General features: G+C 56.6%; 2 protein-coding genes across 11 annotated transcripts in view; one reads left to right on the forward strand and one right to left on the reverse strand.

The window, feature by feature from the left end:
• Window positions 1–3,918: 3,918 nt before the first annotated feature.
• On the reverse strand, window positions 3,919–13,441 carry NTN5 (netrin 5). 2 transcript variants are annotated; one of them, XM_044760047.2, is made up of 7 exons: window positions 13,189–13,441; window positions 10,545–11,195; window positions 7,468–7,656; window positions 7,033–7,182; window positions 6,182–6,235; window positions 5,885–5,965; window positions 3,919–4,540 (listed from the first exon to the last, which is right to left on the reverse strand). In XM_044760047.2, the coding sequence occupies exons 1-7, from the start codon at window positions 13,439–13,441 to the stop codon at window positions 4,176–4,178; spliced, it is 1,743 nt and encodes a 580-aa protein (XP_044615982.2). In that variant the 3' UTR covers window positions 3,919–4,175. The 2 variants fall into 2 exon arrangements, with proteins under 2 accessions (XP_044615982.2, XP_070354359.1); XM_070498258.1 differs by lacking the exon at window positions 5,885–5,965.
• Window positions 13,440–26,703, forward strand: part of FUT2 (fucosyltransferase 2 (H blood group)) — a 33,901-nt gene continuing 20,637 nt past the window's right edge. The window contains exons 1-4 of one of the 9 annotated variants that reach the window (XM_070498267.1): window positions 15,158–17,365; window positions 18,513–19,781; window positions 19,850–19,926; window positions 20,137–22,191. In XM_070498267.1, coding sequence (XP_070354368.1) covers window positions 18,518–19,537 — 1,020 coding nt within the window. In that variant the 5' untranslated portion in view covers window positions 15,158–17,365; window positions 18,513–18,517 and the 3' untranslated portion in view covers window positions 19,538–19,781; window positions 19,850–19,926; window positions 20,137–22,191. The other 8 variants (XM_070498268.1, XM_070498262.1, XM_070498264.1 and 5 more) reach the window with 8 other exon arrangements.

Below are 26,703 nucleotides of genomic sequence, written 5' to 3' on the forward strand. Positions count from 1 at the left end.
AGCTGCCATTTTGGACCATGAGGACAAGGATCATCCTAAGAATGGTAGAGAGGAAGCTAGAAGGTTCCCATGGCTTGATTGTCTCCAGACCTCTTTTATGCAAGAGAGAAATATGCTTCTATCTTGTTTAAGCCACTGCTATTTGGGGTTTACTGTGACTCCTCACAATACAGATGCTTGAGGGACCACTCCAGGTTCAGTTGAGCTACAAGGTAGACCATTCATTGATCAGTCCTTCAACAAGTATTTATTGAGCATATACTATTTGTCACGTACTTTCCTAGATGCAGGGGACACAGCCAGGAACAACTCAAATCCTCGCTCCCATGGAGCTCACGTTCTCGTGGAAGACGCGGAAACAGTAAACAAAAAGACAAATATTTAATACGTCAGGTGGTGATAAGTGCTAAGAAGAAAAATCAGGACAAAGGAATGAGGATGATTTTTTTTTTGGAATCACAGAATCTGCCCAAAACCAGTGTTTAATTTTAATGCACCACTATATTTACCCAAGCCAAATGTAATGTCTCTGTCGTCTTTCTAAATAACTTAGCTTGAAATGCTCTTTAAGATTCTCAGATTAAAAGCAAGAAGAATTATTATCCTAAAGTTGATGAAGTCTCCCTGATTTTCTTTTTTAAAAAAATTTCCCTTTATTATAGAAACTAAGAAGAAAAAGAAATTATGCACACCATTTCATGGAAATATCTACTTATCACTTTGTGCTTTTCCAATGGCACTGTGTCTGCTTGTTACTTGGAGAAAAAGAATATTATTACACAAGGGTGTGAGATATATATATATTTTTTTTTTTAATTTATATCGTCAATTACAGAAAGATTCGAAGGAGCTGCTACTTAATTAGGATCATCAGGGAAGTTCCCTCTGATGCTGTGAAATTTGAGCAGAGCCACGTGGTGGAAAATTCTAGTGCTCACCCATATCCCATTGTGGTAGGCAGAATAATGGCCCCCAAAGATGTCGACACTCTAATTCTTGGAACCAGTGAATATGTTACCTTACATGGCAAAAGGGACTTTGCAGACGTGATTAAGGTTAAGGACCTTAAGATGGGAAGATTATTCTGCATTATCTGGGTAAGCCCCATCTAATCACACAGGTCTTTATTTTATTTTATTTTTTAGTGAGGAAGATTGGCCCTTGAGCTAACCTCCATTGCCAATCTTCCTCTTTTTTTTTTTTTTTGGCTAAGGAAGATTAGCCCTGAGTTAACATCTGTGCCCATCTTCCTTATTTTGCATGTGGAATGCCACTACTGCATGGCTTGATGAGCAGTGCATATGTCCACACCTGGGATCTGAATCTGCAAACCCCAGGCCACTGAAGTGGAGTGCACGATTTTAACCAGTACACCACCAGGCCAGCCCCCACATGGGTCTTTAAAAGCGGAGAACATTTCCCAGCTGTGAGGAGAAAAATACGTGAGGGCAGGAGAAATCTGAAGTGTGGAAAAGACTCGACCTGCCATTGTTTGCTTTGAAGCTGGAGGAAGGGGCCGTGGCCCAAGGAACGCGGGTGGGCTCCAGAAGCTGGGAATGAAAAGGAGACATTCTCCTCTAGAGTTTCCAGAAGGAATGCAGCCTTGTTGACACCTCGATTTTACCAGTAAAACCCGTGTCGGGCTTTTGACCTATAGAACAGCGAGATAATAAATTTGCATTGTTTCAGCTGCTGAGTTTGTGATAATTTGTTGTGGTAGCAATAGAAAATCAACACACTGGTTCCTCTCTCTTTTCAGACACATAAGGGAATTCTTCTTCCTCACCTTCAGGCAATTGGGTGGACCCATGTAAGCAATGTTGACCAATGAGCTGTGAGTGGAAGGGCCAGAGTTGTTCCTGGACCAAAGCATTTATTTCTTGTGTGGGACCATTCATTGCTCTCTCTCTCCTTGCCACATTGATTAAGGATGCCCTGGGGGCTGGCCCGGTGGCACAGTGGTTAAGTTTGCATGTTCTGCTTCTTGGCAGCCTGGGGTTGGTCGGTTCAGATCCCAGGTGTGGCAAAAGCCATGCTGTGGTAAGCGTCCCAGTATAAAGTGGAGGAAGATGGGCATGGATGTTAGCTCAGGGCCCATCTTTCTCAGCAAAAAGAGGAGGATTGGTAGCAGTTAGCTCAGGGCTAATCTTCAAAAAAAAAAAAAAAAAAAAGTATGCCCTGGGTTGCAGTTGGTGCAGTGATAAAATGGTGGATACCTCTCAGCCCAGACTCTTGAATGACTATGTGGAAAAGCACCCCTTCCTGACTTGCATGGGACATGTACCTGAACAAGAAATCAACTTTCATTGTGTCAAGCCAACAGAGCTAGCCTAACCTGACTACTGAAATGGAAGGTCTCGATGTACAAATACAGGAACTAGTTTGCTGTTATAGGAGGAGGTGTGTCCCAGGAAGAGGGAACTGCAAGTGCAAAGGCCCTGAGACAGAGTGTGCTTGGTTTTTAAAGGAACAAGAAGGTCGGTGTGGCTGCAGAAGTGTGAATGAAGGGGGGTTGTAGGAGGTGAGATGTTATGTGGTGGGGGTAGATCATAAGGGCCTTGTAGAGTAGGACGAGAACTTTGGATTTTACCCTGAGGGAGATGGGAAGCTATTCAAAAGCTTGGAGCACAGTAGTCACATGATCCGATTTAGGTTTTAAAGCTATCATCCTGACTTCTATGTGAAGAAGACTCTAAGGGGTTGCGGGGAGACCAGTGTGGAGACTACTGTAATAATCCAAGGTGGCAGCAGTGGGAATGGTAAAAAATGGTTGAATTATGATCACATTTAGTAGCTGGAGTATACAGGATTTGCTGATGCACAGGATTTGAAGGTGGAGTGGTGGGGTGAATGGCCAATTGAATTGGCTTCAAGAGAGGATGAAAAGTGCAAAAATAAGGAATACAGCGTTTTGATGGAACAGAGAATTTTTCTTAGAAAATCTCTTCAAGACTCCTAATTCTTGCTTCCAAGATGCCCCCACCCTGGGCCCAGCTCCAGGTCAAAGGCAAGTTTCCCCAGTTATAGGATATTATTGGCAGCTCGGGGTCAAACAGTCACCTCCTGGAGGCTATTTCCTGCCTTTTCCAGTCTCATCAGGAGCGTACCCAAAACGTTTGCTGGGGGGCTTCATTCTCTCTGCCTAGTACCCTATGACGTCATGGCCCATCCTGACTTCCCATTGGCTGAGCTGCCCACTTTTCTCTCAGGAAAGAACAGCGTTGCTGTCTAGGCCCAAATGGACCTTAAGTCATCTCTCTGCTCCTGAGACCCCCTCAGAGAACTCCCCCAGTGACTCTCCTACAAAGGTCACTCAAACTTGAAATTGCGTTGTTGACTGTGGGTGCAGGGGGCAGAGGTCAGGGCGGCAAGGAAAGTCCTGCTTCCTGCCTTCTAAGCCCCACCCCTCTGGCTTGGAGGTACCCACCTATTGGGTGGGGATAGAATTCTGCTTAGCACCAAGTGATGTCATACTACTCTGTGGTTCCCAATTGGCTGTTCTCTCAGGAAAGGCTTTAGGGGGCGCTTCAAGACCAGATAAACCTGTCAGAACCCTCTTCAGATATTCCCTCAAAGTCCCTTTATTCCTTTCTCAGAGAACATCCTGGAGCCCATCAGGAACAGAAAGTTCCTCAATGCGGAACTTTCTGGAAATCTGGCACCTCTGTCCTTTCCTTGGACGTATTTCCCGCCTTTTCTAGCCACCCTCCCCTCCCACTGGCTTTTGGCCAATCATCGGGGAACACAAATCTGACTAGCACCCAGTGACGTCAGACCAGCTCTTTCATTGGATTGGCTGTTCTGGCACGGAGCGTAGGCATATTTTGGCTCCCTAGATTTACTCGGGGCCTTCTTTATCTGCCCCTCAGAGACCCTCTCAGCACAGAGCAGAGGGTTTGTAGGCGAAATTGTCCAAGATTTAAGACTTTATTGAGGGGACCAGCTGCATAGGTCACAGGCCAAACGTCCCAAGCACAGACCAAAGGCCGTGCTCGCAGTTTGCCCCTCGGGTTAAGCGACCCTCGTGCCTGCATGGCGCTGGCGCGCGCGCAGTGACATCACGGGCTCCGCGGCGTCTGATTGGCTCGCTAAGGGACGCACCGTCGAGGCCGAAGGCTTCCCTCACCGTCGCTGCCAAGTTCCTTGTTGGGGCTCGAGGCCGCCCACTTGGGGCGCTAGTGCTCGGGCCCGGGGCTCGGGGTCGGAGGTCGGAGGCCGCGGCAGCCCCCGGCGTGCTCCTCTTGCTGCAGCCGCCGCAGCGGCCGGGCCCAGCGCGGCCTCCACGGCAGCGCGAGGCCGTGGCGGTCGAGGACGAGGCGCGCGGGGTCGGGGCCGCCGGCCGCGCTGCCCAGCAGCAGGTAGTCGACGCCGGGCCGCAGGCGCAGGCAGCCGCAAGTCAGGTCGGCGCCGGGCACCCAGGCGTCCTGGTCGCCGCGGCGCACGGGCCGCGCCCGCTGCTTGTACACGGCCAGCACGCGCACCGCCAGCCGCCGCCACGCCGGGCCCGCCCCGTCGGACGCCAGCACCTGCGCGCGGAGAACTGCGGGGAGGGGAAATGTCAGGCCTGGGCGGGGGGTTGCGGGGTGGCCCCCAGGGTCCCTGGAGTCAGTCTTGGTGGGGAGGGGCCTGGGATCCGGGGGAGGGGGCTTCCGGGATCGTGTCGGGAAGGAGACCTTGAACCTTTGAGGGGAGAGGTCTGGGGATCTGGCCTTGTGTCGTGAGGGGTGGAGCCTGCTGGAGAAGACGTGGTCAAGGCAAGGAGGGCGAGGATTATGGAGCGTGAGGCGGGGTTCCAGAATTGTGATTGGGAAGGGTGGGGCTACTCCAGAGGAGAGGAGGCCAGACAGGGCGAAGTACCTAGGAGCCTGGGATATGCCAGGTGGGGGACTTTGGGGGTCACAGTAGGAGCAGCGTATGCAGGAATTAAAGGTGTGGGGAGCTAGGGGGACTCTACAGTGGGTGGGGCTGGAAACAAGCAGAAGAGGCAGGTCCCGGGTCTGTAATGCAACGGGGTCAGAAGGTATCAGGAGCGGAGCCTTTGGAAAGGGAGGTATTGCTGGGGGAGGGGCTCTGGGATAAATTTAGGGCCTAGAAGGAGGTCTGTCCCTGGAACCTGATGGTTGAGGTCATACTAGTGGTGATTCAGAGAAATGTACTTTCCTAGGGGGTGAGATGAGACGTGTTGGGGGCAGGACTCTGGCTAGCAAGCTGGGTCTGTGGGGCAGAAGATCTCGTGGGAGGTGGGGGGAGAAGGCTGCACCTTCCAAGTCTGAGGATGCTCATGGCCAGATGAGGATCCTCAGCGAGGCGAGGTCTGGGCTCCTCTACCATGGAGGGAAGTGAGGGGTTGGTATAGACTCATGGGCTGGGCTGAACTCCCAAGTGTCTAAGGGAGCTGAGTTTCCTGAGGTCCTAGGCCCTGGGGTCATGGGGCTGGTGTAGACTGATGAGTTAGAGAATTGTGGGGTCAGTCTCTGTGGGAGTGGGGCTAAGGCTCAGATATCTGGGACCCCAAAGGGAGGCTGGGAGGGTCTGAGGTAGCAGAACAGGGCAAGGACCCATTCTCTTCAACCAGCTCCCCTCTCATCCCCAGGAGGCCACCTCCTTCCCTCAGGGATGTTGGGCTGAAGGAGATGGTGAAACTCTGCCAGGCCAAGAACACGAGGGAAGAGAAGACATAGGAAGGTAGTGAATACTCCCCTCTCCACTGCCCCTTCCCCCAACTCATTTTCTATCCCATTAGGTCCTGGATCAGGAAGGGCCCTTGAAGAGTCCAGCATCCCTTCCCATTTCAGATCAGAACACTGAGGGTCTGAGAAGGTGGCCTGGAGGCAGTCATCAAACACCTGTGCAGCGGCCGGCCCTCTTTCTCCCCAGCACTCACCGTAGTCCTGCTGGCAGTACCTCCGAAGGTTCATGTGTACCCTGGTGTCCGAGATATTGCAGTAGTTTTGACACTGAGGGTCTGGGGAGGGTCAGGCTGTCTGCAGTGGGCTCCCGAGGCCTGGACCACAGCATTCTGCCCCTGCCCGTCCCCGCATTCCCTCCTGATGGATGGCTGGGGTGCCCAAACCCTTTGGTCGCGGCTCCATGGGCCAGCGCTGTATCCCCACCTGGGGGCCCAATCAGCCCATCCCCGATCCCTCTTGCTGCCGGAGATCTCCACGCCAGCCTGTCTTACCAGAGCTATAAGCACCAGGGGTCGTAGAAAGGGTGGTAGTTGCCTCTGGGATTCCTATGAGAGAGCAAAGGAGAAAGTCAGCCGTAGTCTCCCCAGCCCTAGAGGAACCCAGGCATTCCAGATACCAGCTGTCTATTCCCTTAAGAGGGCAAGCATCCTCCTCCCTCAGAACCTGGGGTCCTGGTCCCCAGCCTCTCCTCCCTCAGACCCAGGAGTCCAGGCCCCAGCCCCTCCTCCCTCAGACCCAGGAGTCCAGGCCCCCAGCCCCTCCTCCCTCAGACCCAGGGGTCCATCCCCCAGCCCCTCCTCCCTCAGACCCAGGGGTCCATCCCCCAGCCCCTCCTCCCTCAGACCCAGGAGTCTGGGTCCCCAGCCCCTCTTCCCTCAGCCCCTCCTCCCTCAGACCCAGGAGTCCAGCCCCCAGCCCCTCCTCCCTCAGACCCTGGAGTCCAGCCCCAGCCCCTCCTCCCTCAGCCCTCCTTCCTCAGACCCTCCTCCCACAGACCCAGGAGTCCAGCCCCCAGCCCCTCCTCCCTCAGACCCTGGAGTCCAGCCCCAGCCCCTCCTCCCTCAGACCCAGGAGTCTGGGTCCCCAGCCCCTCCTCCCTCAGCCCTCCTTCCTCAGACCCTCCTCCCTCAGACCCAGGAGTCCGGGCTCCCAGCCTCTTCCTCCCCAAGACTGAGGAGCCTGGAATTTGAGTCCCCACCTGCCCAAGGACCCAGAGTCCAGCCTCCAGCTTCTAGCTCCCATCTCCCAGGGACCCAGCTCTCCCCACCTTTGCCCACTGGAGATCTGGGCTGTCTCCATCCCGCCCCACTTAGGACTAGTGGCCCTGCCCCTCAGGACTCACGCTGGCAGGGCATCCTGGGGGAGCGGCTCTGCTGGTAGCCAGGACCACAGCGGTTGCACGTCAGGCCGGTGACCCCTAATTTGCAGGAGCACTGCCCGCTGGTCTGGTTGCAGGTGCCACCTGTTGCGCCAATAGGGTGGCACTGGCAGGCTACATGAGGAGAGGAGCTGGGGATCTGGGGTGTCTGAACCCCAGAGGCTCCCTCCCAATTCCCCAGCCCCTCCTCCCCCAGACCCAGGGGTCCAGGCCCCAGCCCCTCCTCCCTCAGACCCAGGAGTCTAGGCCCCCAGCCCCTCCTCCCTCAGATCCAGGGGTCCAGGCCCCAGCCCCTCCTCCCCCAGACCCAGGGGTCCAGGCCCCAGCCCCTCCTCCCTCAGCCCCAGGAGTCCCGTCCTGCCTCCTTTCCTCCTAGGCTGAGCTGTAGCCTCCACTCACCCCTGCAGGCCTTGCGGCTGGTGATGGGCTGGCTGGGATCCCTCCAGAACCCCGGCTGGCAGTAGTGGCAGTGCCGCCCGGCTGTGTGGTGGCGGCACCGCTCGCAAACACCCCCACTCCGGCCCCCCGACAGCCTGAACAGCTCAGAGTTGAACCTGCACCGTCGGGCGTGCTGGTTGCAGGAGCAGGCTAGAAGCAAGATGGAGCAGGGGCATGTCAGTCCCGGGCTTTCTGTTCCCTGTCCCCAGCTTTTTCCCCACCGCCCTATGGAAAGGAAATACAGCGTGGGTACAACATAAAGAGACTGCCTGCAGGTCCCTGGGAAGCCTGGGTCCCAGAACCTCTTCATTGTGTTCTTTAAAATGGGTGCAGTGGACCGGAGCTGGGTAAACCCGAGGGGACCAATGGACCTCCTGAATATGTGTGTGAAACCACGGGCCTTAAAGACAAGTGACGGCTCCAGGCGTGGGCCGTGGAGTCAGACTCCTGTGTGCACGCATCCCACCGCCTCCCTTGGGCATGTGGCTTCTCCTTTCTGCAGCTCAGCTTCCCTTGTTGTCAAATGGCATTTAGAGTGTCTGCTTCATGAGGTTTAAATGAAATCATGTGGATATAAAGCCCCTAACCCAGGGCCTGACGCAGAGCATGTTCCTGCCGTTTAGAGCTCCCCTGTGCCAGGTGCCGAGTGGCGGGTTTCATCCTCCCAGCCGCTCTGTGAGGCCCGTTCTATCATCATCCCCATCTTACAGAAACGAACACTGAGGCACAGAGAGTTGAAGTCAACTGCCCAAGGTAACACAGCGAAGGAGTGGTCAGAGGCAGTGTTGGAACCCTTCTGGCTGCAGAGTCCGTGCTCTCAGCCCCCACGCTCCAGCGCCTCTCACCCGGCTCACATGAGGCCTCCTGAGCATGTACGTGTTCCTGGGGAGCAGTGATCAGGTTTTCTCAGGCAGTGGCTTTCAAAGCTTCCTCCTTATCGCAATTACCGGGGAAATGTTTCAAAAGATCAACGGATTCCAGCGCCAGCCCAGGCCTTCTCTGGGGCCCAGGGCTCTGTGTTTCCGGCAAGCATCCCAGAGTAGGATGCTGATGCAGGGGTTCGTGGACCGCTCTTTGGAGAGATCTGAGGAGTTTTTGACTCCAAGAAGTTTGCAAGGCCTGGACTGGCAGGTCTGGAGGGCCCCGAGGTAGTGGGGACGTCAGGGAGCTGAGACAGTCGTGTGTTCTTGGTGAGTGACTCCCCCTCTCTCAGCCTGGGTTTCCTCCACCCACTGGGGCTCTCAGTCCCTCTCTCCAGGGTTTTTTGGGCCTTAGAGGGGGCATTGCTCTTCAGATTCTCAGTGGGTGGAGTCTGTGACCTGAGTGACCACTTCACCTCACTTCCCTCTGGAAAACTCGGATCAGGGGATGGGTCCAGATGCCCATGCGTGTGAAGCCTGCGGCCCCGCACGGGTGTTAGTCTCAGCCTGTCTGCACAGACCCTTCTCCACCACCGCGTTGTCTGTCTCTTACCCAGGTTCAGAGGGCAGCGCCCAGTGCAGCCCCGGGGGATGTGATCCTCAGAGCGACTGCCTCCCTGACTCCCAGTCCCTGTCCAGGCCCAGCAGGAACCCCGCCCCACCACCAGGCCACGTGAGTCTCCCCTCCCTCACTCCCCTTTGGGGGCATCAGATCTGGCTGGTGGGAATGGATCGAGGGAACAGATGCCCTGAGGTGGCGGGGACAGAGGGCCAGGGAGGACGGGGCCTCCTGGGAAGTTCCCAGTGGGGATGAGGACAGAGTGGGGAGCCGAGGACAGTGGGATGATCTGTGAGTCCACCTGATGTTGCAGGAGGAAAGAGATGGGGAGGGGCGCAGACAAAGGACGTGGGAGGTGGAGAGAGGGAGGCCCAGGGAAGTCGAGTGTGTGTGTGTGTGTGTGTGTGTGTCTCTTGGTGGAGAGCAGTGCCCTCCCAGGGCCTGGTGACACACTCAGACCCTCTGGAAGGGCTACAGGCTGTCTCTGAGGAGGGGCTGCTGGAGGGAGGGGGAAGGGCCTAGACTCTGGAAGCCTGGTGGAGGGGAGAGTCGTTGAGCGGGCTTGGGGAGGGCTGGTCCAGCCAAGTGGGTGGCGCAGCTTGCAGGAAGGAGTCCAGTCCCAGCGCTGCCCCCTGCTGGCAGTGAGGCTTTGGGCAAGTGCCGCATCCCCTTAGGACTCCCCTTCCTCATGTGGGGAGTGGGAACGCTGGCAGAGGCTCCAGAAGCTCTTCCTTCGTGCCAGGTACCTTGTTTATTCTAAGGACTTTCTGTATATTCACTCAATTGTCACTACAGCCTGTAAAGGAAATGCTGTTACTGTTCCCACTTTACTGATGAGGAAATAGAGGCACAGAGAGGTTAAGCCACTTGCCCGAGGTCACACAGCCAGTAAGCAAGTTGCTGGGACTGGAGCCCAGGCAGTTTGTCTGTCATGGCAGGCTGTCGTGGCCATGCTCCTGTCTGTTGCCCTAGACCACCTAGTGTGACAGCACCTCATGAGAACTTGGCAGGGACAAACCAAGACCCCAGAACTTGGCTTCCTGAGTCCCGATTCTGGCCCTGCCACTTATTGGCTGTGTGTCGTTGTGCAAGGGACTTCCCAACCCTAGCCTCAGTCTCTTCATCTGTGAAATGGGCCTGATGACAATACCTGCCTGGCGCATAGTAGGTGACCGATAAATATGTATTTAATGAATAAATACATCCCGCATGTGGTTGATTTGATGAGTCAGGAACGGTCCAGCCGCCCTTTTCCCCTAAAACCTCTCCTTAAATATCACCTGAGCACCCGCAATGAGCCAGGCCCTGGGCTGGGTGCTCACATAGCATCATCATGGTGGAGAGACTGGCCCCCTAGGGGGCAGTGGGCAGCTGGAGGTCTGGAGGTGGAGGGGGGAGGTGACGAGGGGAGCCAGGCTGGAGCACAGTCGGGGGTGGGGGAGCAAGGAGCAAGCCGCTCTGGGGAGGGAGGAGGAGGGAAGGGCAGGGGAGCAGCTGCTGGGGAGTCACGGGGCTGCGTGGTTGGTGGGGGAGGGTGGCAGAGCGGGCCCAGGACTCACGCAGGCAAGGGTGGGGGTGCCAGGGCGTGGCGGGCCGCCAGGGCCAGTCGCGGTGAGATGGGCGGCAGCTCTCGCACCCCGGCCCGGTGGTGTGGTGGCGGCAGCGGCAGCGGGGGGGCCTGGCGCGGGCGGCACAGCGGGCTGCGTGGCCATGGCACTGGCAGCGGCCTCTCACTCCAGCTGCCGCCAGCCCTGCCCGGCCCCCGAACTCCATGCGGAGGTGACTGGCCACTACACTGGACTTAGGGCCCGGTGGGGCACGGAAGGTCACCTTCTCAGGGCCCCCCAAGGCCCCAGGCCAGGCGGGTCTGCGCCACAGCGATCTCCAGGGACCTCCCGTGGCCCAGGAGGCAGAGAGGACCAGAGCTGGGGGTCCTGGGGTGCAGAAGCGCAAGCTGATAGATGTCAGGAGGAAGGGGCCACCCAGGGCCAGGGTCAGGCTGCCATTACAGGTGGCCCGGGGGCCAGGGTCTGCCCCCGGGGAGAGGGCACAGGCCTGGGGACAGGAGGCCGCCATGCCAGCCAGCTGAGTCACTGGCGGGAGGCAGAAGCGGGGCCGGCCCCCCGGATGGTAGCATGGGTCCGCGGTGGCCTGGCTCAGGAAGAGCAAGAGGGCAAAGGTCACAGGCATGGTCCCAGCGGAGGCAGTACCTGCAGAGGAGAGGAGTGGCCGGGCTGAGGGCCTCCAGCCGCCCTCATGGTCAGCCTCCACCCTCCAGGCCAGGCTCCCTGAGGAACCCCAGCATTCCACCTCCAGCCCTGCTCAAGCCCCCTCCCCGGCTGCTTCTAAGCGAGGAAAATAGTTCCATCTGGGGAGAATTACTGTTTACATAACCCACAGGGGAAAGAACGCAAGCAAAATCGAGAATTTTGCCTGAACTAATCCTCAGCTTAACACCCCAGAACTATCTGTCAGTGTCGGGGGGCGGGAGGGGGCAGATGGGGAAACCGAGAGAGAGGGCACCAGGCGGGGGCAGGGCTGGGCAGGGGAGGGGGATGTCGAGACAGAGACTCGGAGACAAAGAAATAGAGAGAGGGATGGAGGCACAGACAGCAAAGACAGAGGGAGAGGAGACACAGGCCTCTGGGAGAGGCCAGGCGCAGAGAAGGAGAGAGGACAGGAAACCCAGACGGAGAGCGCCCGGCACCCAGAGTCCACAGGGAATGGGGGGACTGGGTGCCAGGGAGCCCGGGGGGCCGGGACAGACAGACAGGCAGGCAGGTGGGTGGGCTCAGAGACACCTGGGAGCAGGAGGAGAGCAGACAGCCCAGCAGGCCTGGGCCTGGCCAGGCAGGAGGGCGGGAGGGGAGGGAAGCAGAGGGGAAGCCCCGTGCCGGCGGGGATCAGAAGCGGGAGGCCAGGCCCCAGCCCGCGGGGATCAGAGCGAGGCCCTTTCCCACGTGGGGCCCTAACTGTGTTCTCCACACCCAGGGCACGGAGGGGGATTATCGCCAAACAACCAGCCTCCCTGCCACCCACCCCAGCCTCCCCCGCCCTTAACCCTTTCCCACCCAAGTGCAAAGCCCCGAGAACCGTGCTGAGGAGCAGGACGGATGCCTGGGGGCTGGAACCTGGAGGGCTCTGGTGCTGGGAAGTGGGGGCAGAAGCCCTGTGGGGTGGGGACAGCAGATGCCCAGGTTCCCCTTAGGGCTCCGGGTGGAGGACCGTGTGCTTGGATCTCTGAGGATTCTAATAATCTCAGCTCCCCGCCTGTTGGCCACGGCCTCAGGGTCTGGGATCAGAGCCCCCACATTTGCCACCCGCCCTGAGGTCCCCAGAGCAGATTGGGGAACAGTTGTTGGGGGTGGCTGGTGCTGAAGGAGGAGAGAAGCCGGCAGGGCAGGGCCAGATGCCAGGGCGTCTGTGGGGTCAGAAGTCCAGACGCCTGGGATTGCAGGAGCTAGGAAGGACTTGGTGCTGAAGTGCCCCCCACTTTCTCCTTCCAGGGCTGGCAGCATCTAAGGAGGAACTCGCTCAGATCTGGGGGCCTTGGAGCCTTTCTGAGCCCCACTGCCCACGCCCCACTGCCCAGGCCCCTGGCTCTGAATCTGGACCTGGGCTTGCGGCCTGGCTGGGAGTCTGTAAGGCTCCTGGGGGTGCGGGTGGGCTCACATCCTCCCCTAGCCTGATACCACTGCCCCTGTGTCCCCACCACGATGGCCCTGTGCAGACCGCCTACTCCTGTCCCAGGTGCCGGGCATCACCCTCCGCCCCTCCCGAGGAGCCTGGCGCCATTTTGTGCTCTTGCGGGCGGGCATTTGCCCCGGCCCTGGGCCCCAGCCTTGTTAAGGACCTCGTCCCCATCTGCCACCTCTCCTTTTGCCTAGGTGGTTCAGGAGGTCTCGCTTTCTGGCCCTAAGCACCTTGGGCAACCAGGCTGTGAGTCCCCCAGTGTTCCCGGGGGATCCCAAAGTCAGCCTCAGCCTGCTGGGGAACCCACATGTACGGCCCCCAGCTCCTACCCTTCTGGGAACCGCAGCCCACCCCCAGCCCCCTTTAAGGAGCAGAGTCTAGCTGTACTCACACCAGACCCATAGTCAGGCCCCCGTGCCTGCTTGGTGTGGGGGTCCATCTGGGACCCAGGCTCCTTTTCCCTGGCTTTTTTGCATGCACCCCGCCCTTCGCCCCTGACATTGGCCAAACCTGGGCCCAGAAGAGAGCGTCCTCTGCAGTTAGTTCCTTGCGTGCTCGTCCCTTCCGCAGGAGCTTGGCGCCCGTGTGGGCTCTCGGGAGTGAGCGCCGAGTGGCTGTTCTCAGGCCCCAGGCTAGTGGGGGTTCTGGGCGGGAGCTCAGAGCAGAGCCCGCAGAATCCAACACCACCACCGCTCCCCCCGCCCCCCCCAATCCCCTCGCCAACGGCAGCCACGCTCTCCCCGCAGGGACCCCTGCCAGCCATGCCACCCAGGACTCTGTGGGACCTGAGAGCCACCGCCCCTGGGGAACCCACAGCCCAACAGCCCCGAGCAGGCTGGCCCAGGAGGCTCAAGGCAGGTAGGACGAGACAGCAGCCAGATGGGCTTCCGGGGTGTGGGGTCCCACTCCACTCACCCCCCTGCCCCACCCATTCCCGAAGGGCGGGCGCAGCTCAGCCCCACCACGTGGTGGCTGCGGTTGGGAAGTGGCTGACCTGCCCGGTGGGCGGCAGTCAGGGCCACTCACACTGAGGTGGGTCGTTGGCCTCTGGCTGCATGACCCCAAGCCGGCCCCTCCTCCCCTCCGGAACCCTCTGTCAGCTGTGCTTTAACCGAGCGTTAAGGTCAGTTGCTTTTAAGCCCTAAAGATCGGGGCTTTTGGAAGGATCAGACTAGCCACCGGGAAACCCAAAGACTTGGGCTGTTTTCTAAGATGGGGGGGAAGGAGCTGGAGAAGACGAGAGTGCCTCAGACCTCAGTGGTTCTAGCGGCTGGAGGCTGGAGGGAGAAAGCGGGGAACCCGAGGGGGACAGAGGTCTAAGCCAGCCTTCCCCACAGCCAATTTCCTGCAAGGCCTCAACGCCTCAGTCATGAAATTTTCATGCAAGTGTTGCTGTCAGCTCTGTTACATACCTGAATGGTTTCCACTAGAAAAATAATGTTTCCGGTCACTTCCTGCCGAGAAAAGCAAGGGCCTCGGGAGGATGGGGCAAGACATTTGCTGCTGTGGCCTTGAGTGGGCCCCCCCTACTGTGATTGTGGCACAGCATGGGCCCGATCCTGCCGGGGATCTGGGGACCCACTGCCTGGAGCCTGCCTGGGGGCGGGAGGGCTCAGCCAGGGCAATCGTGATTCTGGTCCCGACGGCCCTTAGGCGCCTCGGTCGGGAGGCCAGCCCCACGGGAGCCAGGACAAAGACGTGGGATTTGAAAGTCAGCTGTGAGAAGTTAACTGCAAGGGAAAGGGATTGGGGGCGGAGACACCCCCAAATCAGAAGGGGGCATATCGGATCTAGGGCCGGCGGAGAGTGACAGGGTGACGTGGTGCTGTGTTTACGGCACGAACTCAGCAAGTACCCGCCGAGCTCCGGCTGTGTGTCAGACACTCCTCTGGATACGCCGCATGAGCGCACACAGAAAGCCCGGCCTGGTCAGGCTCATGCTCAGAGAGTGCCACAAAAAGGGACTGAGTGGTTACGGGCTTTGGAGCCAAAGCAAGAAGGGAAGTGGATGTGGGGGACGGGGTCAAGAGGGGACAGTGGGGCTGTGACTTGAAAGAGGTGAGGGCAGGCCACGCAGGCACTGGGGCATGAGCCACCCAGGCGAAGATGTCAAAGGCTAGTTTGGCCACCCCAGAAAGTTCAGGAAGAGGTTTAGGTCTCACTTTATTTGCCTCCCCACCCGGCAACAAGAAGTTTCTGAAGCTAATGTTACTTTTGTTCTTAGCCTGAGCCCCCAGAGGCCATTAGACCCCTGCAGGTGGATAGAGGGGGGAGGGGCAGAGGGAGGAGCAGCCAGAGCAGAGCGGAACCAGTCCACCAAGTTGGGAAGGAGACTTTGTGTGTGTGTGGGGGTTCCTCAAGTATTGGGCACCTTCACCCTCGCAGCACCCTGGGGAGGGACCTCCCAGGGCACAGCTCTGAGGGCACTCAGCAGGGTGGGACCCATGGCCCTGGGCTTCCAGAGATCTTCTGTCTCTCCCCTGGTGACCCAGAAATAACAGAGGCCCCACGAGATGGGGCAGGTCAAACCGCACCTGTAACTGGATTGAGAGTGTGTTTCTGGGTGCTCTCCCTCAGGAAAAATCCAGGATGGTTCATTGAGGTTCCTCAACCACACTGCCTGGGTTCAAATCCAGGCACCACCTCTTTCCTAGCTGTGTGACCTAAAGCAAGTTTCTTAACCCCTCTGTGCCTTAGTTGCCTGCTCTGTTAAATGGGCGTAAAAATGTACCTTCCTCATGGGAGATCACGAGGGCTAAGCGAGCAAAGACAGGCCTGCAGTCTCGCATCTGAAACTTTTTGGAGCAGTCGTGGTTCAGAACCCGTGCGTTGGCACAGTCGTCGGAGTGTAGACCCGATATTACGTAACTCCCCCAGCAGGGTCTGGGCAGCATCCCGTAATCAAGCGTTGTTTCTGCAGCAAAACACACGGGCATTCCCGCTCAGATGAGTCAAGTCTACAAATAGCCACACATCGGTTCAGGCCAGACTTGTCCCCACATGAGTTCAGTTCAGGTTAGGGTTTGCCACCAATCTCTACCAGGATAGTAAGCGCAGGGACCGGTGCCTAGCATGCGGTGGGAACCAAACCCCAGAAGCGTCAGCCTCCAAGCGTTATTTTCCGTTGCTTTTTAGTTGTTCAGGCTGATGAAAAGCCAGGAGAGGGCGCTCTTGAGACTTAAAGACAGCTGGTGGCTGCAGGACCTGATTCCCAGAGCCCCGGGGAAACTGAAAACATGGGGCCCCTTGTTCAAGTTTATTGAGGATTTCTAGACACCAAGAGCAGAGCGTTAAACCCCGCACAGGGCCCTTCTGAGGGAGGTGGCCCTGGGTGGTGGGTACTTTGTCCTGAGCCGATTTCTCCTCGGTAAGTGAGGCTCCAGTCCCCATAGTCCCCAACAGGTCGCCCGCTCCGGCTTTGGGACCTGCCCAGGGCTCTGGCTGGGCCGGCAAGCTGGCTGGAGGCTGAAGCCTGCATCCTCCTCCGTGTAGGACCCCAGGCGGGACCTGAACTGGGCAAGTGGCAGGATAAGGATTGTGACACAGTTGTCAGCAGCCCACCGAGAACAGGGGCTCAGGGCCAGATCTGATTCGCTTTTGGAAGCTGACACAGCGAGTGAGGCGTTCCTTGTGCACCTGCGGGGAGGGAGTGTGATGTCGTGCTCAGGCCTCGTGTGGTCGGAGCCAGCCGACCTCACTGGGACCCATGCTGAACATGAGACCTGTCAGGAGGGCCCACGAGTGTGCAGATGCCCCAAAGGGGTAGGATTAATGGTAGTAGGAGGAGAGCTGAGGCAAGGCCCGCAGAACCCAAACATTTCAGGGGGCCAGCGAAGGAAGCGATGGGGAGCCTGGAGTGCGTGAGACAGGTCAGATGAGGAAGAGTGGGGGCCACGAAATTCAGTGCCTCTGCAGGGACCTGGGCACTCTTGAGCTGGAGCCACTGGAATGATCACAGGGAAACCCCAGGGGGTTGGTCGGGGGAACAAGGAGGGGAGAGGAGAAAGCGGGTCGGGATGTACTGGAGACCGGGAGGAAAAGACCGTTTGTGGGAGCCCAGGTCAGAGCTGGAGAAGGGACTGACTCAAAACAAAGCTGCCCCTGAAGATGACATTATCCGTCCCATGACAGGACAGGGAAACCGAGGCTCCTGGAGCCCAGTCAGAGCCTAGCAGAGTCAGGGCAGAGCTGGGGTGGTCTGGGTGTGGTTCAAAGTGTGGGCCCCCCGCACGGCACACCCACTGTGGTCAAACAGACGGGCAGCAGCGAGTGCGGGCCACGATGTGGAGAAATCCGAGTCCTCCGACGCTGCCGGTGGGAAGGAGAATGAGGCCGCTGTTTTGGAAAACAGTGGGCAGCTCCCGAAACTGTGAAACAGAGGGATGGCGTGACCCAGCAGTTTCACTCCCACGCAAGTGCCCGAGGGAGGGGGAAACTTAGGGCCACGCAGAAATCGGCACACGCGTGTTCGTAGCAGCGTCCTGCGTAATAGTCAAAAAGAGGACACAACCCATTGCTAAAGCCAGGCATATCCATGTCATGGAACACTGGTTGGCCGTGAAGAGAAGTCAGCGAAGTTCCGATCCTTGCTACCGCGCGGAGGAGCCTTGAGAATAGGATGCTAAGGGAAAGAGGCGACCACAAAGAGCCACGCGCGGTATGATTTCATTTGTATGAAACAGAGCAGGTAAGTCCACGAGGCAGGAAGTAGATCCTTGGAGAGAGGAGCAGGGAGGAGGCGAAGCTGGGCAGGGGGATGGCTGAGGGGGGCAGGCTTGCTTTCTGGGGTGATAAAAACTCTCTAAAACTGTGATGGTCGCCCAGCTCTGAATATACTTAAAGCCATTGAATCGTACACTTTAAGTGGGTGAGTTGTATGGTGTTTGGATATTATCTCGATAAAGCGGTTACCAAAAAAAAACCCCACCAAAAACCTCATCACAGACCTAAATGTAAAAGCTGAAACTATACAGCTTGATGTGGCAGCGCGGAGAGAGTCCCAAAGTCGCGGGCTGGAAGCCGGGTGACGTCACCGCCGCCGCATTTGATTGGCCGAGGCGGTCGCGGGCCCGCCCAGATGGGGCGGGGCGTGTCTGACAGCCAGGGCAGCTGGGGTCCGCCACGCCCACTGGCGGTGACCCGGGGCCCTTCCTGCCCGCTTCAAGTGGCATGTGGGGCGGGCACTGTGGTTAACCTCATCGTTCGGAGGGGGAGACTGAGGCCCAGGGAGTTCAGGACCGTGTTCAGCGTTGCGCAGCCAGCAGCGGGCAGAACCTGCACTAGCCTCAGAGTCTGTGCTCTTAACCTCCACCCTGCGGCGCCTTGATAGACTGTGAACCCCCCGGGGGCGAGGACTCGTGGAGCAAATACTCTGGAAGTGTTTGTTTTACAGCGCTTACAGAGCCCTTCCTGTGTGCGAGGCACTGCCCTAAAAATGGCACCTCGCTTAATCCTTGCGCACACCTGGGGGGTAGTTCTGTTGGATTGGGGCCACATGAAACGGCTGTTTGTGTAGGTAAAATACAGGCGGATGTTGGCACTTTCAAGTGGGTCAGCATGTTCGTCCCTGTTTAACAGGTGAGGAAGCTGGGATTCAGAGAAGTGAAGTGACTTGGCTAAAGTCACACAGCGCTCATAAGGGGTGGAGCTGGAATTCAGACCCAGGCAGAAAGGGCCGAGGGTCTATGCTCTCAGACCTCCGCGTGGAGGCCAGTGGTCCCACTTTGATGAGCTGAGTGAGTAAATGAATGAATGATTTGGGGGCGGGGTAAGTGAATGAGACTCATGTCCCCCCAGCCATCCCTCCTGACTTAGGTCCTCTCTTCTCCCCACAGCCATCATGAGATTCTGGGCCGCTTGCCCTTCCTTCTCCACCGTCTACTTCCTCGTCGTCATCTTCATGGTGTCCACCATCTTCCACTGCCACCAGCGCCTGGCTCTGGTGCCCACCCTCTGGGCCTCCCCGGGCCACGTGGTCCTGGTCCCCGGACACCTGCCGCAGAGGGGCGTGTTCACCATCAACTCCAAAGGCCGCTTGGGGAACCAGATGGGCGAGTACGCCACCCTGTACGCGCTGGCCAAGATGAACGGCCGGCCGGCCTACATCCCGGCCCAGATGCACAACGCCCTGGCCCCCATCTTCAGGATCACCCTCCCCGTCCTGCACGGCGACACGGCCAGCAGGGTCCCGTGGCGGAACTACCACCTGAACGACTGGATGGAGGAGCGGTACCGCCACATTCCCGGGGACTACGTGCGCCTCACTGGCTACCCCTGTTCCTGGACCTTCTACCACCACCTCCGCCAGGAGATCCTCCAGGAGTTCACGCTGCACGACCACGTGCGGGAGGAGGCCCAGAAATTTCTCCAAGCCCTGCAGGCCAAGTGGGCCCAGCAGGTCACCTTCGTGGGGGTGCACGTGCGCCGGGGGGACTACGTGCGCGTCATGCCGCAGGTGTGGAAGGGCGTGCTGGCCGACAGGGGCTACCTGCGGCAGGCCCTGGACTGGTTCCGGGCCCGCCACCGCAGCCCGGTCTTCGTGGTCACCAGCGACGACATGGCCTGGTGCCAGCAGAACATCAACAGCTCCCGCGGGGACGTGGTGTTCGCAGGCAACGGCCGTCAGGGCTCTCCTGCCAAGGACTTTGCGCTGCTCGTGCAGTGCAACCACACCATCATCACCGTGGGCACCTTCGGGGTCTGGGCCGCCTACCTCACGGGCGGGGACACCGTCTACCTGGCCAACTTCACCCTGCCCGGCTCCCCCTTCCGCATGATCTTCAGGCCACAAGCGACCTACCTGCCAGAGTGGGTGGGCATTGCTGCCAACCTGGGGCAGGCCGGAGGGAACAGCCCTTAGCCCTGCGCGGGCTCCTCCCTCGCCCTCAGCCCCACAGGCAGTGTCGGGGGTGCAGCGCACGGACTCAGGATCCGACACCCCAGTTTGAATCCAGGCTGCTCTGCTTCCTGGCTGGGTGACTTCAGACAAGCGACAACCTCTCTGTGCCTTAGTGTGCCACCTGAAAGATGAGCAATAACACGGAACTTACCTCGGCCGCTCCTCGTGGGAACTCAGAGTTCATTTAGTGCCTTGGGAACACGCGGTAAGTGTTGGCCCTGAACTTTGGGACTGCTTTAGGACGGAAAGGCATTTTTGCCCTCTCCTTTGCAGCTCGGGGAGCACGGAGTCCAAATATTTCACTCTTGCCTCCTGGGAGAGTTTGGCGATGAAGCCGTCCCTGCCTTCAGGTAAAGGGGAATGAGGTGTTTTGGGCAGCTAAGAATTCAGGCTTCGGGTTTAAGGGGGCCTTGTCATGAAAGGATGTGAGGGAAACGAGGATTTGAAAGGATGAATCCCAGGGAGGTATGCCTGGTGGGGAGGCCGACCCCTGATTTGGGGGTGGGGGTGGGAGGGCCTCACCCTGATAGCAGGACTCAGCGCCACGCCTTTGCCTGCAGCAGCAAAGACGCCCAGAGGCCACATGTCAGAGAAGCAGCCGGCTGACCCCAAGGGGCCCCAGAGACCAGCTGACGCCCTGTCAGCTGTCACCTGTATGGACAGATGACCTCACACTTCGGCACTGCCTGTGCCCTCAGGCCCTAAAGCCGCTCTGAGAAAGCCCAGTGTGGACAAAGCTTGGATGAACTGATTACAATCCTGGTTTTCTTGTTCAGTGTATTTTAAAGTATGAAGATACCACTATTTTTACTGGTATAATACTCCCCTTTGGGTATTAAAAGGAAATCTGAACATAGAATCATTTATGTTCATTTAAAATTTGCACCGAACTGAGGGGCACTGGGTTAGAAAACATTTCAATCACATGTCTTTCCTGTTTTAAACCCTTTCCAAGTGTCTTATTTATTTGAATCCTCGTTTCTTGGCATACTTCTGAGGTTGAGCACCTTTCCTTTCATGTGTTAATAATATTGTATCTCCCCAGGGCCATTTTGGGCCCCAATTTGCTTGCTAAAGTCCTTGCTGGATGACTCCATGGTGCAGGGTTGAGGGGAGGGGACTGTTAAAGCAGGAGGAGGCTCTGGGAGGACGGGGAGGGAGGTCCTGTATTAGCTGTCTGTCGCTACATAACACAGTACCCTAAAACTTAGTAGCTTAAAATGACAACAAGGGCCCGGCCCGGTGGTGCAGCGGTTAAGTGCGCACGTTCCACTTCGGCGGCCTGGGGTTCACCTGTTTGGATCCCGGGTGTGGACATGGCACCCCTTGGCAAGCCACGTTGTGGTAGCGTCCCACATATAAAGTAGAGGAAGATGGGCACGGATGTTAGCTCAGGGCCAGTCTTCCTCAGCAAAAAGAGGAGGATTGGTGGCAGATGGTAGGACTAATCTTCCTCAAAAAAGGGACAACGATAATTTATTATCTCTTACAGTTTCTGTGAGTCAGGACTTCTGGAGGGGCTTAGCTGGGTGGTTCTGTTTGGGACCTCCAGTGAGGTTGCTGTCAGCTGTCAGCTCGGGCCACAGTCATCCAAGGGCTCGCCTGGGGCTGGGGGATCCACTTCTATGGCTGGCAGGTCGGTGCTGGCTCTTGGCCCCTGGTCAGGTTCCCTGGATGTGGGTGTCTGGGGGGCTACTGGAGTGTCCTCACAACGTGGTGGCTGGATTCCTCCAGAGAGAGAAAGCCAAGAGACCAAGGTGGAAACGGCAACACCCTTTACCGTCTAGCCTCAGCTAGTCCCACACATCACTTCTGTAATGTCCAGCCAACCACACAGAACTGCCCTCATTCAGTGCGGAGGGGTCTGCACAAGGGTATGAAGACCAGGAGGGCAGGATCGTTGCGCGCCATCTTGGAGGCTGGTGCCTGAGTTGGCTAGAGCCGATGGGGTGGCTCAAACCACAGGCACTGCTCCTCTCACGCTTCTGGAGGCCAGAAGGCAGATCCAGGGGTCGGCAGGGTTGGTTCCTTCCGATGGCTGAGGGGAGGCTCCGCTCCAGGCCTCCCTCCCTGGCTCGAAGATGACCGTCTTCTCCCTGCGTCCTTACGTCTTCCCTCCGTGCGCGTCTGTGTCCGAATTTCCTCTTCTTATAAGGACACCAGTCATGATGGGTTACGGCCCGCCGAATGACTGCATTTGGATTTCATTCCATCTATAAAGATCCTGTCTCCGAATGCAGTCACATTCTCAGGTGATGGGGGTTAGGACTGCAACAGATGAACTTTTGTGGGGACACAATTCAGCCCATAAGCTGACGACCACAGGCGCCCAGGCCTCCCTGTCCAGGCCAGTTGGCTTTCCTCCTCTTCCCTCTTGTCCTCCATCCGCTCGGGGCCAGCCCTCCTCCTCAGGATGATTTCCGTCAGCCACGATCTTTCCCCAAATTATCATTTTTGGAGAGCCTCGAGCCAGAAGTAGAGGGAACCTCGGGCCCGTGTCCTGGCCCTGCGTCAAGGGCAGCAGCGTCAGAGTAGTGAGGTGGATGGCCACCATGCCCCCCATTTCAGCAGAACACCCGTATGCCAGGTCCCTTCCGCCGCCTCTCCGGATCTCTTCTCCAGCTTTCTCCACCCTGTTCTGGGCCCCGGGAGGCTGTCTGATGGTGTCTGCTATGGCCCGAGTGTACGGGTCCCCCACCAGGTCTCTCCGTTGATGCCCTCATCCCCAGGGTGATGGTGTTAGGAGGTGCGGCCTGCGGGAGGTAATTAGGTCGGGAGAGTGGAGCCCTCATGAATGGGGTTGGTGCCCTTAGAAGAACGAGACACGAGAGAGATGGTTTCTCTCTCCGCTGTCCGTCCGCAGACCAGGCAGGGGACTCTTCCCAGGAACCAAATCAGCGGGCACCTTGATCCTGGACTTCCCAGCCTGCAGAAGCGGGAGGAATAAACTCCTGTGGTTTGAGCCACCCAGTCTGTGGGATCTTGGTTATACCAGCATGAAGTGACTAAGACAGTATCTGGGGGCTCCCTCGCCCGATGGCATTCTGTTGGCTTGGGTCAGTGGTTTCACAGTCCAGAGATCAGAGGAGGAAGGAGAGTGAAGCTGAGGTACTTATTGTCCCAGATCCACCCCTGCTGACCTGGGGACATGACAGCTCCCCCTTGTTGCTAGTCCCTGGGAGCTGTACCATCTCTCACTGGTTTTCCTGCTCCCCACCCACCCCTTTGTAAATCACCCGATTAAGCACCTCTCACGTTGCCCCCGGTGAGTGATCCACCCCCTGCCGGGACCCTAAGTGATGGCACCGGGATTTGGGTATTATATAAAAGAAATCCCACATCGACACTTCCCTCTGATATTGAGGTCACCCGCTGAATTTCTTGCCCGCTTTGTGGGATGATGACCTGTTCTTAGTCAAAGTCAAGTTGATTCACAAAAAATAATGAAGAGATGTGGTATTGCTCGCAGACTTGGGGGACCCGACAAAACTTGTGCGGCCATCACAGCTCCCGTTCGTTCCCTCGGCTGGGGAGCTGAGCGCTGGCTTCCTGCTCGTCTTGTCCTGCACATCCTGGGGACGATGTAGGTGCTGGGGGAGATTTGGAAGACGCATCCTCACAGCCACCCTCCACGTCAGCTCCCCGCTCTGCACCCCGAGGGGTCCTGCTTGGAGACCCAACCGGGCCCGGGCTGGCTGCCGGGAGCCGAGTGCAGTGGTGTGAGCTCGTGTATTTAGTTCTGTTTAATCGGCATACCAGGAGCACCCACCTCTGTTCCTGGTGCAAGAGGAAGTTAACAGCTTCTATTTTCTAAGCGCCGAAGTGGAAGCTGGCCCGCGGCCACGAGGCAATGGCACAAAGTCATTCAACAAATGTTTACTAACTTCCTTACCGGGGTTGCAAGTCCAAAGCAGAAGGTGGTGAGCCCTTCAAAGACCTCCCCCTGCTCCTCGACAGAGGGGACAAAAAGGAAGCCCAGAAGGACAGGAACGACTTATGTCCCCAAAGACAGAGGTCTCATAGCCCACTGCTCCAGACAGTATTGAGCACATAGTACGTGTTTGCAGTGGGGTCAAATTGTGTCTCCCAGAAGATACGTTGAAATCCCCACTATGCCAGAATGCACCATTATTTGGAAATAGGGTCTTTACAGACATCATTAGTTAAGATGAGGTCATCTTATGCCAACATGACAGTGACACACAGACACCAGGGGAGGACACCATATAGTAACATAGGCAAAGATTGGCTTTGAGCCTCCAGAACTGTAAGAGAATAATTTTCTATTGCTTTAAGACACCCAGTTTGTGGTATGTTGTTACAACAGCCCTAGGAAGCGATATATTTATTTATTTTTATTATTATTATTTTTAATAATTATTTTCTTTCTTTGTTTTTTTGCTGAAGAAGATTGGCCCTGAGCTAACATCTGTTGCCGATCTTCCTCTTTAATTTTCCCTCCAAAGCCCCAGTACATTGTTTTATATCCTAGTTGTAGGTCATTCTAGTTCTTCTATGTGGGATGCTGCCACAGCATGACTGACAAGTGGTGTGCAGGTCAGCACCCAGGATCTGAACCAGCAAACCCGCGGCCACAGAAGCACAGCACATGAACTTAACCACTATGCCACCTGCCCAGCCTGTGTATAGTTATTTATTAAATGGCTCGAATGTGCACTGGGCTGGTGCTGAGCTCCTGGCTTGGCACACCAGCAGATCAGAGACAACAGGCTTGCGGCTGCCGTGGCCCAGGGCTCATGTTCTAGGTCAGAACCCAGAGCATAGAACCCAGAGGCCATTAAAAGGAAAAGACTGGGCCGAGCCAAGCAGAACATGACGTGGTATTTACTCGACATACACTTTTGAGCATGTGTTAGCAGAAACGGTTCCGTGTGCGAAAGGAGCAGCGAGTGTTGCTTTTAAAAACACAGACCGTGCTCATGTTCATAACAGCGTTATTCTCAGAAGGCAAACGGTGGAAGCCACCTAGGTGTCAATCGATGGAAGAATGGACAAACACAATTCGTCTAGCCAAACGATGGGAAATCATTCAGCCTTAAAAAAGAAGGAAGTTCTCACTCAAGCTACCACATGGTTGAACCAGGAAAGACAGTGTGCTCAGTGAAATAAGCCAGGCACAGAAAAAACAAGGACTATGACTCTCCTCCCATGAGGTCGTCAGAGTAGTCAAAATCAAAGGGACAGGAAGTAGAGTGGCAGATGCTAGGGGGAGGCGGAGGGGAGAATGAGGAGTTGTTATTTAGTGGGTACAGAATTTTAGTTCTCCAAGATGAAAAAGTCCTGGAGGTTGGTTGCACAGCAGTGTGAATATACTTAACATTACTGAACTGGGTACTTAAAAATGATTAAGATGGCAATTTTATGTTATATATATTTTACCATAATTAAAAAAAAAAAAAACAGACTTTGGGATCAGGGTTCGAGTCCTAGCTCTACAGGTTACACGCTGTGTGGCTTTGGGTGAGTGGCTGCACCTCTCTAGGCCTCAGTTGATAGTGATCATCTGAGTGGGGAGGATTAAGTGGGTCACGGTTGTTGATAACGTACAGCAATAAATGACATTGATAGAGTTCCTGCCCTAGGGGGTTTACAGTCACCGTAGATACTATTATTCCATTATTACTATTTGATGATGGTTCAAGTTGAGGTACCATATAAAACTGTGTCCTGAGGGCAGACCAGGAACAGAGAGTTAAGGGGGTTCTTGGCGGCTCAGGAAGACAGACGAGCCTTGACCCCAAATTGCAAAGGGGAGCGCAGGGGGTTGGGAAAAACAGAAGCCAGTTTGAGAGGCAAAGTGTTTCTTTGGGATCAAAGAATCGCAATTCGGGAGCACAGATTCAGGCAGAAAACCAAACAGTGTCCCGCTGGGGAGGAAAAGTCAGGGGCTTTTAAAGGCCAAGAAGGGAGCTCGTATGACAACGAATTTTATCTGGAGTTGAGGCAGAGAGCTGGCTTTGGCTCAACGCCTGCTTGACCATTGATCCCATCGTCCCCGAGCCCGCAGTCCTCAGTCTCTGCCATCAGGACATCCGGCCTCCAAACTCATTGAGACCCAATTGCTTGTAAAACAATTGCCAGTTTGGTCCAGTCCAAGGTTCAAGGAACGAGATGACGGGCAAGGCAGTCCCTCTGGCGTGGCTGCTCCGACCGTGATTTAAAATGGCTCCGCTTATGTCACTTTTTCACAGGACTGAGTGGCTTGGATTAGAAGCTGCCTCTGTGTCACCTTCCCTGAGGGACCTTCTCCTTGGCCTTCTGAGCCTTGGTGTCTTGAGAGAGCAAAGTGGAAGGCACAGCAAGACCCAGAAGCTGCTGGGGCTCCCGGTGCTGTGGGAGAAACTTATGGAGGCTTCCAGGAGAGGCCGGCTGCACAGAGGAGGCCCTGAGGGCCGGCGAGTTCTCTCCCGGGGGCAACAGGAGCGATGGGGTGGGGGGGAGCAGTCATATCGCAGGCTGATATGGCAATAGTCAATTGGCTGTTTTAAAGTGTATAATTCAGTGGTATTAGGACACTCACCATGTTGTGCAACCATCACCACTATCGAATTCCAGAACATTTCGATTCCCTCAAAAACAAACCCATACCCATTAACCATCACATCCCTATTGCCCCCACACACAACCCCTGGCAACCGCTAATCTACTTTCTGTCTCCATAAATTTGCTTCTTCCGGACATTTCGTATCAATAATCCTACAGTATGCAGCCTTTGTGTCTGGCTTCATCCACTATGTTGGAGTACGTATCAGGGCTTCGTTCCTCTTTATGGCCGAACGTCAACTGGACGTCTGCAGAGTTGTGAGCGACCATGTTAATTACACTCATTTATTTAACAAGTCCTGGGCAAGTACTACGGAAGTGCCCTGAAGTCGGAGATTCTCGTTGCTCTTTCCCCAGATGGAATCCAGAACATAGAAGATGCTTAATTAAATATTTATGGAACAGGTGGAGCAGAAAGAATCCTGGAGGGTATGGGCTGGGGACTGTCCTGAAGAGAGAATGACAGCAATACCAGGACCCTTCCCCGTAGCTCTGCTGGACCTGCGCCTGTCCCCAGCGGCCTAGAGGGGACACCAGCAGAGCAGACCAACCGGATGCACCAA

This window comes from Equus asinus, chromosome 26, assembly GCF_041296235.1.
Source record: "Equus asinus isolate D_3611 breed Donkey chromosome 26, EquAss-T2T_v2, whole genome shotgun sequence".
Classification (NCBI taxonomy): Eukaryota; Metazoa; Chordata; class Mammalia; order Perissodactyla; family Equidae; genus Equus; species Equus asinus.

Excerpts from the sequence above, each read along its gene's own strand:
- NTN5 (XM_044760047.2), bottom strand. The coding sequence starts at position 13,441 with ATGGCTGGCAGGGGTCCCTGCGGGGAGAGCGTGGCTGCCGTTGGCGAG. Across the intron at positions 7,657-10,544 it reads GCACCCCCACCCTTGCCTGC|CCTGCTCCTGCAACCAGCAC; the intron begins GTGAGTCCTGGG and ends TCTTGCTTCTAG. Across the intron at positions 7,183-7,467 it reads CAGCCGCAAGGCCTGCAGGG|CCTGCCAGTGCCACCCTATT; the intron begins GTGAGTGGAGGC and ends CTCCTCATGTAG.